This window comes from Cololabis saira, chromosome 22, assembly GCF_033807715.1.
Source record: "Cololabis saira isolate AMF1-May2022 chromosome 22, fColSai1.1, whole genome shotgun sequence".
Classification (NCBI taxonomy): Eukaryota; Metazoa; Chordata; class Actinopteri; order Beloniformes; family Belonidae; genus Cololabis; species Cololabis saira.
This window is the reverse complement of record NC_084608.1, coordinates 4,097,772-4,109,705: the sequence shown is the minus strand read 5'-3', so window position 1 is coordinate 4,109,705 and position 11,934 is coordinate 4,097,772. Positions and strand designations below refer to the sequence as shown.

The window sequence follows — 11,934 nt, the reverse complement described above, 5'->3', positions numbered from 1 at the left end:
TGATTCTTGTTCTGGGGATTTACTAGTACTTTTTGGGTGAGTTTTGGGTCACTGATTTGGATTCTGGGTTTTTTTCAGCATTTTGGGTGGGTTTCGGTCACTGATTTTGGTTTTGGGGGTTTTACTCAGTATCTTTGCGTCAGTTTGGGTCACTGATTCTGTTTCTGTGGGCTTACCTTTTTTGGGGGGTGAGTTTGGGTCACTGATTCTGGTTTTGGGGTTTTCTACCAGTATTTTTTGGGTGAGTTTGGTTCACTGATTGTGGCACTGTGGGTTTTACCAGTATTTCTATACGGTTGTTTCACCGATTCTGGTTCTGGGGATTTTACCAGTATTTTGGGGTTAGTTTGGGTGACTGATTTAGTACAAATTAGTACAAATTTGGATTCTGTTTTTTTTTCAGTATTTTCAGTTTTGGTCACTAACTCTTGTTTTGGGGGTTTTACCAGTATCTTTGGTTGACTTTGGGTCACTGGTTCTGGTTTTGGGGGTTTAACCAGTATTGTGTAGTTTATTTGGGTCACTGATTCTGGTCTTAGGGGTTTTACCCCTATTTCTGTATGAGTTTGGGTAATTGGCTCTGGTTCTGGTACATGAGGTTTCTTCAGTACATAGGGTTTCTTCAGAAAAGTCAAGGGTCTGTTATGGTGTTCCACAGGGTTCAGTGCTAGGGCCAATCTTGTTCAGTTTATACATGCAGCCGTTGGGAAGTATAATCCAGAATCACGGCATACACTTTCATTGTTATGCTGATGATACGCAGCTCTATTTGTCTATGAAGCCGGATGAGACAGAACCGTTGGTTAAACTTCAGGCATGTCTTAGGGACATCAAGGACTGGATGTCCAGAAATTTCTTGCTTCTAAATTCAGATAAAACAGAGGTTATCATTCTTGGTCCAGAACATCTTAGGAAGGGACTAGATGGTGTTGCGATGGCTTCCAGTGCAACTGTGAGAAACCTTGGTGTTGTTTTCGATCAGGATTTCTCGTTTAAACCATATGTTAATCAGGTTTGTAAAATAGCGTTTTTCCATCTCCGTAATATTGCAAAGATTAAGAAAATCCTCTCGCAGAGTGATGCAGAAAAACTATTTCATGCGTTTGTATCTTCTAGACTGGATTACTGTAATGTGTTGTTAGCAGGATGTCCAAGTAATTTGCTGAATAGGCTCCAGCTGATCCAAAATGCAGCAGCACGAGTGCTGACAGGAATCAGCAGGAGAGACCACGTCTCTCCAGTGTTAGTGTCACAGGGGTGGTTCAAGTCCCCAATTAAATACTTTCGAGGGTGAGCAGCGCTTAGTAACCCACAACAAAAAGCAGGGGTGCAGCAACAAACATTTATTGTGCAAAAGACGGTTATAAAATCAGGGGTGGGGGAGTCACTAAAAATAGAACTGTTTCTAAAATGGCCAATCCATAAAAGGTTAAAAAAGGTTAAAGATGGACAGTCTCAGTCTTTCTGGGCTCACTGTCCTCCAGTGCCCTCTCAGTGCCCCCTCCCTGTTGGCCCACGCCAACAGGGATCCCCGGTCCGAGTTCGCCGGGGGCTCCCCAACCACCTGGGCCCCCATGGGCCTCTGTACGTCAGTCCATCCACTCTTGTTCATCAACTCTCGTCCCTCATGGGCCTCTGTCCGTCCGTTCAATCTCCCAGCTTGAATGTCTGCCTTGAATATATAAAAGGGGAAGGAAACCCTCCCCTCGTTCACCATTGGTCTGGGGGGCCAGCCTGCAGTGGTTTATTGGCCACTGCAGCTGTCTGTCAGGATTCAGTTGATTGTGTTCAGCTGTGTCTAATCAACTCAAACAAAAAGGTAATTGCATGTCAACTCAAAACACAGAAAAGGTTACATTTCAAACGGTAACTAACAAAACAAAAACATGCATGCAACTAAAATGTTTAACACAATAAACAATTAGACACAGCCTGGCACTCAGCATGACATTAGCGTCGCTCCATTGGCTACCTGTAAAATTCAGAATTAAATTTAAAATTGTATTACTTGCATATAAAGCCCAAAACGGCTTAGCTCTGCAGTATTTACAAGATTTGATAGTGCCTTATGTTCCTGGCAGAGCTCTCCGCTCCCAGGGTGCAGGTTTACTCGTAGTTCCTAGAGTATCCAAATATAGATTTGGAGGGCGGGCGTTCTGCTATCAGGCACCATTACTATGGAACCAACTTCCAATCTGGGTTAAGGAGGCTGACACCACCTCCACCTTTAAAACTAAACTTAAAACCTTCTGTTTAGTAAAGCCTATAGTTAGTGTTTAGTAAACCTCTAGCTGGTGTTGGTAAATCTCTAGGTAGTGTAAACTCTAGTGCAGGGGTATTCAACTAGATTCGGCCGGGGGCCACATCTGCAAAAGGACTGTATGGAGAGGGCCGCACAATTTGAAAATGTGGGGGTTTTCAAAATGTATTTTGCACTCAAAGACGAAGACTTATGTAAATATAATACATTTTTATTATACATTTGAATATATCTAGTTTACATATGAATTATGTATTAATTGTCTCCAGATTTAGTAATTGTGAATGTTAAATATAATATTCAGATAAAGAAATATTATTTTGAATGCAAGTTCATTTTGAAACCATGCATTGTGCAAACTTAATGAAATTGATATTGACCTACTTTTAATAAAACACGCCATAATGACAAAGCACCACTTTCCACCAAGATTTCCTTATTTGAATATTATATTAAGCATTGAGCACAACCATTTTAGTCCATAGTAGCCAGTTATAAAAATATTATTTAAATTTTTTTTTTTTTTTTTTTCAACAAACACGCCCTTTTTTGAAATATGACCAGGGGCCGCATAAAAGCTCCTGGCGGGCCGCATGTGGCCCGCGGGCCGCCAATTGAATGGCCCTGCTCTAGTGTGTTAGAGTCAGTAGTCATAGTTGCAGCTATAGAACAAGACTATAATAGTTAGTCTCAAATATAGCTTCGCGGTAGATATGCTGCTATAGGCTTATGCTGCAGGGGGGCACCGACATGATCCGCTGGGCGGTGCCTCTCACCCTTCTTCTCCTCTTCTTCTCTTCTCCATTACCATTTTTATTTATTATAAATATCTCATAGCTATCATTTTTGTCCATCGTTCCTGTAGTTTCTTGTGCCGGCCCCCCTTTTTTCTCTTTTTTGTGCATGTTTGCAGGCTGGAGCCTCGGGAGCTGCGTTCTGGCCTGTGTTCCTGGCCCCACCCCCCATCCCCGGTCATCCCGTTGCTGCTTCTACCTGCCTACGTGGATGTCTGCTGTTGCTGCTTCCGCCTGCCTGCACCCCCCTCTGCTCATCCCGCTGCTGCTTCCACCTGCCTGCTGTGTGCTGCTGACGTCCCTGACTCCCCCAGTCTGGCCTTCGGCAGGAGGGTCCCCCCTTATGAGCCTGGTCCTGCTCAAGGTTTCTTCCCTCCTAAAGGGGAGTTTTTCTTGCCACTGTTTGGCTTAAGGCTTAGACCTGCCATTGTTTATATAATAATTTCTCGGGGGTTTATGTTTATGTTTATGTTCATGTTCTGGATCTCTGGAAAGCGTCTAGAGATAACATCTGTTGTATTAGACGCTATATAAATAAAATTGAATTGAATTGAATTCAATACTTGCTGCTGAATCTCAATATAATACTAGTATTAATATGTTGCATAACTACACACTCATATAATTCCTGGGGTTGAAGAAGACTCACCTGTTCTCTCTCTCTCTCTGACACACACACTGGAGTTGAGGGGGGATGAGGGGGGATGAGGGGGGATGAGGGGGGATGGCATCCCCCCTGAAATAAAAACGGTCCAAATCATCCCCCCCTGAAATAAAAACGGTCCAAATCATCCCCCCCTGAAATAAAAACGGTCCAAATCATCCCCCCTGTAAAACTGCCATCCCTCCTTTCCATCCCTTATGTCATTTCATCAATGAATGTGGTTTTACTGCTATTTCAACATTTAGAGTCATCACCAGAAAAATAACACCAGAAAAATAACTTATTTGACAATTTTCACCTGTTTCAAGTAAATTTTCACTTGAAATAAGTAGGAAAATCTGCCAGTGGGACAAGATTTATCTTCTTATTACAAGCAAAAAAATCTTGTTCCACTGGCAGATTTTTCTACTTATTTTAAGTGAAAATCTACTTGAAACAGGTGAAAATTGTTATTTTTCCAGTGATGAGTCTTGTTTTAAGTGTAATGAGATTTTTTTACTAAAATTAGACATTTTAACTAGAAATAAGACAAATATTCTTGTTAAGATTGTGAGTTTTTGCAGTGATCCATTTTACTTATCCTGTGAAGGACAGAGTCATATTGATAAGTTCAGAAAAGTGTTTTTTATTGTTGTGTTTTGATGTATTTGATGTAAGCCCAGTGGATATTTAAAGCTTACAGAAGGCTGCATTTAACTGCTGCTATGTCATTCCTGCAGTATTTCTGCAGGTGTTTTGGTCACTGCTATTATTTGTAATATATTATCAGAATCAGAATCAGAATCAGCTTTATTGGCCAGGTTCGAACATTGTCCAACAAGGAATTTGATTCGGTTATTTCGCTCTTTGGTAGTAAAAAAATAAACAATAAACAAATAAACAATAAACAAATGTGGTATTACTATCTACAGTATAAACATTTTAACATTTATTATTTGTAATCAGCACAAATTATCTGTGTCCATATGATCAAATCCACCACCCCCCCTGATTTATTTTTACAACTCGAGTACTGCACACGCACACACACACACACACACACACACACACACACACACACACACACTACACACACACACACACACACACACACACACACACACACACACACACACACACACTCTCTGTGTCTCTTTCTGTTTCTCTCTCACTCCGTCTGTCTTCACTTTCTCACGTCCCTCCTCCCCTCCTCCTCCTCTCCTCCTCTCCCCCTGGTCTGTCCCTCCCTCACTTCAGTCCTACCCCCGGTGCAGCTCTGCTCTCTTTTCCTCTCGTCTGCATGCTGCGTCCTTCATAGTTTCACTCCGTTTCTGGTTCCGATTCTGCACCAGAGAGATTCTGCATTGGCAGCACCGGTGGGACTACAGAGGGACCAGGACCAGGACCAGGACCAGGACCAGGAACCAGGAACCAGGAACCGTACCAGGACTGGGAGCAGGTGCAGAGCTGGAGTCAGCAGAACCCGGAGCAGGACTCGTATCTGGACCAGTACAAGACCGGGACCAGGACCAGGACCAGGACCAGAACTAGAACCAGGACCAGAACTAGAACTAAAACTAGAACCAGGACCAGGACCAGGACCATGTCCCGGGCGGAGGAGCGCGAGGACGCGGACTGCGTGTGTTCGGTGGGGATGAAGTTATCCTGGGACATCAACGACCCCAAACTCCCGCAGGTACCGATCAATGCCTGATCACAGCTGATCAATACCTAAAAGGCTGCGGTGATCTCCGATCACAGCTGATCGATCTCTGGTCACTGTTTCAGCACCAGAGAGAGTTCGGGTCTTTTTGTTTCGCGTCCAGTTCAACAGAATCTGAACTGCGCTGTGTTTCTGTTATCGGGAATATTTCTGATCGATCAGAACAATCCACCTCTGCTTCCACTCTTTTATTTGAGTTCAATTCATCCCATAATAGTGATGATAATAAAAGGAAAAGAGAAAAGGACGGTCGTTCTCGAGTTTGAAAGTAACACAACTTTTACATATTCAGTAAAAGTTGGTGAGTGGAAAAAAAAATCTGGTTTCAGTTTAGTTTTAAAACGTGAATAATAAAAAAGAGAATACATAAATATATTTACTAAAACGACATTTCAACAAAAAAGTCCGATCAGAAGGAGTAAACTACAGATTGCAATGACCGAACATGGAAATAACACTATTATTTAACGTCCATAGACCATTATATTCAAATCCTCGTATGAGTTCCAGGTGCTTTTACAACGATGTGCTCTGTGGATCAGAAATCAATAAAAAATCCTAGATTTCTTTAACTAAAATGAAAAAAGGAAGAAAAAAAACAACAGACCTTGGTTTGTGGTTATATTTATTTATCTTCCGTACTGAATTAAATGTAGTTAAATTTGAAACAGACGCCTAAAATGCTCTTAAATTAGACTACATTGGAATGGAGTGTGGTGTGATCTGACAAAACTACAGAGTCGCTCTAGTAAATTTGTAATAGCCATGACACTAAGAATTAGAATACTCTTAAATATGACAACATTAAACATGACATTATATCTTAAAAACATCAGATCAGATGAAAACATTTTCATAAAACAAATGTCGGGATTTCCTGTTCATGTTTTAAAGCTTTGAAAACCAAATCGGAACAAAAGTAAAACCATTCAGGAGCAAAAAATGGAAATTAGGATCAGATTAAAACACATCTGAGTGTCTGAAATCCAGAGCTGAGGGACAGACGTGTCCACATGTCTCAGGTCTGAAGGCTTTCTTCTCCACATGTCCAGTGTTTGGTTCTGGGGGGTTCTAGTTCTGTTTTGGGTCGTTATCTTGTCGGAGGACATTAAGTCGCATTTTGGGTTCGTTTTTGAGCGCAAATCACATCAATAAAAGAAACGTTTTGCACGTTTTAAACTCTATTTATTAAAATCAGGGCTGCAGCAGAGAGTTAATGCCTAAATGAAAGAACCATACAAGAAAAAATAGGAGTCAACATTGTTCAGATTTTGAGGAAAACTGCAGGACTTTTAAAACGGCAAGTAAGTAATGAAGAAAAAGAGCCCCATTTAATCTGAATATTCTTAAATTTCAAGTAAATCTGAAGGGTTTCTTCTCCAGACTGCGGATCCACTGATGTCCAACAGGACTTAGATTAGGATTTATGGGAGAACAGTTGAGAACAGTCCAGTGTTTGGTTCTGGCTGGTTCTGGGTGGTTCTGGTTGTGTGTTTTGGGTCGTTATCCTGTTGGAGGACCGTGACCTGCGACTGAGACCAAGCTTCCTGACTCCTCTTCTGTCCGTGACTGTCTCTGGTCCATGATGTCCATGAAACCAACATCACAGGGACACGTTTAACCTGTAAATGTCCCCCTGATGGAAGACATGAGACATGTTTACTGTCAAAGTAAAGACTTCTGTTGGACCACAATTTAAAAGCAACGTCTGCTTGTCAGCGCCCAGTAAAGTATTATTTAGTCGTGCTTTGGTTGGTTTGGGGTTTTTCTGGGATCATTGTGGGGTTTCTGTCTTTTTTTTTTTGCCTGCATATACAGGACTGTCTCAGAAAATGAGAATATTGTGATTTTCTGTAATGCAATTACAAAAACAAAAATGTCATCCATTCTGGATTCATTACAAATCAACTGAAATATTGCAAGCCTTTTATTATTTTAATATTGCTGATCATGGCTTACAGTTTAAGAAAACTAAAATATCCTATCTCAAAAATATGAGACTATTCTGGGAATCTTAATCTTAAGCTGTAAACCATAATCAGCAATATTAAAATAATAAAAGGCTTGCAATATTTCAGTTGATTTGTAATGAATCCAGAATGTATGACATTTTTGTTTTTGTAATTGCATTACAGAAAATCACAATATTCTCATTTTCTGAGACAGTCCTGTGTATATATATATTTCTTTTTATTTTTTTAAATGTATTTATTAATGTATTTTTTATTTGAAGGGGGTGAGGGGGTTTCTGTCTTTAGCTGCATGAGACCGTTGCGCGTGTTTGCAGAGACGCTGCTGGTCCGGTCTCTCCCAGGTTCAGAGGCTTAAACTGGACTTCTTTTACTTGGTTTTTGAACTATTATTATTATTATTATTATTATTATTATTATTATTAATGTGATGTAAAAATTGTGAGAGTACAATTCTTCAAATAAAACACCCTAAATTAAAATCACAGGTTTTAAATTCAGCTCCAAAAAGTAAACATATACACAACTAACGAATTAAATCAGATTTTCTTAAACGGAATAACCCTCCCCCGAGTCGGTTTAATAATAAACATGAAGGAGGGTTAAGAGAAACCCGAAGAAAGGAATTAAAGGCCTTTTCTTTCAAATCTAGTCAAATTTGAACGGAGTCTGGTGGGAACTCTCAGCCGATTCAAGTCTTTCATTAAGTCGCGCTTTGGGTTCGTTTTTGAGCGCAAATCACATCAATAAAAGAAACGTTTTGCACGTTTTAAACTATATTTATTAAAATCAGGGCTGCAGCAGAGAGTTAACGTTTAAAACCACGGAAATTAAATATGTGGAGACGTGTAGCCTCATTGAAATATTGAAAATACGAGTCAACATTGTTCAGATTTTGATGAAAACTCCAGAATTTTTAAAAAGGCAAGTAAGGAAGAAACAAAACGAATCCAATTTAATCTGAATGTTCTTAAATTCAAGTAAATCTGAATGGAGTTTGGTTTGAGGTCGCAGCCAATTAAATGGCATTAAAACCTTTTATTCTGTTGTAGTTTCGTTTTTTAAAACCGAATCACAGCATTAAAAAAACATTTAGGGAGGTTAAAAAAATGAAGGTACAGTAAAAACAAATCAGAACATCAGGACTCAAATATTGATTCTGAACGTGTAAATTAAAAGTCATGCAAAATAAGTGTGATTGTTATTGATTAGATAAAAAATCCTTCAGAATATGGAGAAAAAGCGTTGAAAAGCCAAAAATGGTACGAAATATGATAAAAAAGAAAAAAAGATGAATTAGGGCCTACAGGTAAACAACACGTTTTCTTTACTCTTAAATTCAGTGAAATATAAATGGAGTTTGGTGTGAGGTCCCGGCGGATAAAACTCTTTTATTAAAATCTAGTTTTAGCTTTCAAGACCAAATCAATACACAAAGATAGTCGTTTAATACTGAAACATATGCGAAGATAAAACTTCGGAGAAAACAGGTTTTATGTTCATAAAATGAAGGGAACAAATTGCTCTGATGTTACATTTATTTGATAAAAATGAGGTAATATTTTAGAGAGAGTATATTAATCTTATTTAATTCTGAAGCGGGTTCCTAAAGTTGAATTCAATCATTCATATTTGAGCGAGGTCGCAAACTGTCATAAAGTGTTTTAGTAATTGATGTGAACCATGAAGGAAATAACAAAACAATTAAACATTAAAGTTAAAGACATTAAAGTTAGTCAGAATAAGACACCATTAGTTCGGTGTTTGTGTTCGTTGATGAAGAGGAGGCTGAGATTAGTTTGTGTATTAGTTTATTTGTAAGGATTATTAGCTATGCCCTTAAACACAGCAGGTCTTACTGGGGTCCACATTCAAAAACAATACATTTAAAACATAGTTAAAAACAAGACATACAACGAAATAACACGACAAACCTACATTAAACTTTACCGTACGTGTAAATCATTATCTTAAAACAAAAAAACATACATGAAACATTCCAATATACAGTAATGAAACGATTAAAAATACACCTGACCCTGTCCAGTATGTATATGTATCTGTATAAGTGTGTGTGAGTGTGTGGTATCCTATACATATGATATTCCAAGGTGTTTCTTCATTTGCTTTTTGAATATTGATTTCTGTGTTAGTTTAGTCATATAGTGGTAAAGAACTCCCTGATTTCATGGATGTATATGCTGTGTATGCTTGAGATGAAGGCGCTCATGTGTTGTCAGTGATCAGCTCCTTCTCTTCATCTACACTTTCTAACCATCAATCATTTCTGCGCAGAAAAGGGGATTAAATAAACGTGCTCTCTTTGGGATTAAATCCCAGAAAGTAAAATACTGGTTAGTTACGCAACAGCTGTTCTTGTTGTTTCATGGGATTTGATCTGATGAACTGACGTGTGTCCGAAACGGAATCTGAACTAGTAATATATATATATATATATATATATATATATATATATATATATATATATATATATATATATATATATATATATATATATATATATATATGTGTGTGTGTATATACCGGTATATACATATACACACATGTATTTATTGCATCTTCAGTGAGTTCAGTTAATCACTGCAACATCAGATATGAACGACACATCCAAACACAGATTGAAAAGAAAGAAAGAAAAATTAACAAAGACGAGAGAGATACATATAAATTATAAAGAGAAAGTAAATTGATAGAAATAAAAACAACAGATCATAAATAAAGAAGTTTAGATGTAGGCTACAGATGCTGATCAGGTTGTGTTCTGATGAAGACTGTCCTGTACTGTTCAAGTTCTTTTTTTAAAGTAAAAGAGTTCAGGCTTTCTGTTAATGAATTTGCATTGCGTTTGTGTATGTGAATCTTTAATAAAAATAAAAACATAGTTAAAAAGCAATGCATCACTACCTTTTATTAAAATGATGAAAACCAAAAACAACATTCTGATAGTAAAGGGGAGAATCAGACAAGAGTCAGCAGTAAACCCTGAATCCCCCCGACCAAAATAAGTCACTTTCAGGCTGCTTTTGGCAGAAAGGACAGTTGACATCTAAATCTTTCTTAAATTGTGATAAATATTGTTTTTCATATCAATTTAAATGAGATTTCTTTGACTTTCTTTGTTAAATAGAATCTTTGTGGTACTGCTCAAACCGTTTTCAACAAGTTTTAATGGTAATTAAAAGCTATAGTTACAGAGCGGCAGCAAATGAAAGCCACCTTATCTGGAGAACACATGATGTGAAATGAAATGTAAACCGATGTGGGGATTTTCAGATACTTTTTGATCCAGTTTAACTTGAAGGTATTAAGTGGGCCAAAATCAGTAAAAAACTTCAACCACCTTTGTCACTTAAAGTGACAGATTTCCATAGGTGGTGGGTTTTGCTTTTCCATAAAAAAAAAGGGTGTAATATTGTATGAATTGATTCACAAGTTTCCTTAACGTGTGGAGATTGAGCAGCAGGTTAGACGAGAGATTACTTCTGCCTTTGAAGGCAAGGAAAGTTTATTTGTATAGCACAATTCAACACAAGGTATTTCAAAGTGCTTTACATCAACATTAAAAGCAGCAAGACACAATTAAACAGTAAATAATAAATACAATGAAAATAAAATAAGAAAAGAGGTAAAATAATAAAAAGCACTAGTTGTTAAAAGTAAGGGCAGTAGAGTACAGCAGGTACATCTCATTCTTACAATGGTAGGAATTATGTTTCTATACGATCAAAACGTACAAAGACCGGGTCAAATTCAATATTACAAAAGTAATCTGCCTTTGAAAGCAGAACGTTACGCTTGCAGATCTCATCTGATCTGTGCTGCAAGTCTCTCATTCATTCATTCATTCATTCAGAGCCTTTACTGGTTTGGAAGTAAAAACAAAAGCAATATTATGTATTACTTCATTCATCAGCTGTTCTTCTCTCTGACAAATACTGGATTTTCTAAAGACTGTACCAAGTTCAAAAGCTCCAGTTGTTGCATATTTTCAGCTAGAGCTTTATTCCAGTGAAGCGTTATCCATCTATCTGCTCAAGGACAGTACTGATGATGTTTTAGCCCCAAAAGATTTGATTTGATTGAGGATCCCCATTATCTGGTGCCATAGCAACCAGCTCTTCCTGGGGTCCACAAAAAAGAAACATACAGAATTATACAATTGCAAATACAAAGTGATTACATGATTTAACTCAATGCACAATGATAAGTTCGATACTAGATAAAATTACATTAAAGAAAACTATTAAATACAGAATGCAAAAAGAACAAAACAACAAAAACTTTACAGAGACTTTAAGATTCTTTTTAAAAGTTAATTTGATGTATATGCAGCAGGGGTTTTGAGGCAGGTTATTCCACAAAGTCACTGATCTATAAATAAAAGATCTAAGATGATTGGTCCTTGGAATTGGTGATTTGAGCTGACTGGAACCTCTAGTGTTATAATTATGAACATTATACCTAAAAACAATCTGTTCATTTATAAACCCTGGGGTTTTCGTGCTCAAGGATGACAAAGGAAC

The 11,934-nt window shown here is 37.9% G+C and overlaps 1 protein-coding gene across 1 annotated transcript in view; it reads left to right on the top strand.

Moving 5' to 3' along the window:
* The first annotated feature begins 4,966 nt into the window (after positions 1-4,966).
* Positions 4,967-11,934, top strand: part of gcm2 (glial cells missing transcription factor 2) — a 31,000-nt gene continuing 24,032 nt past the window's right edge. The window contains exon 1 of the mRNA XM_061713750.1: positions 4,967-5,393. Within this exon, the coding sequence (XP_061569734.1) occupies positions 5,301-5,393 (93 nt within the window). The 5' untranslated portion in view covers positions 4,967-5,300. The remainder of the gene's footprint in view (positions 5,394-11,934) is intronic.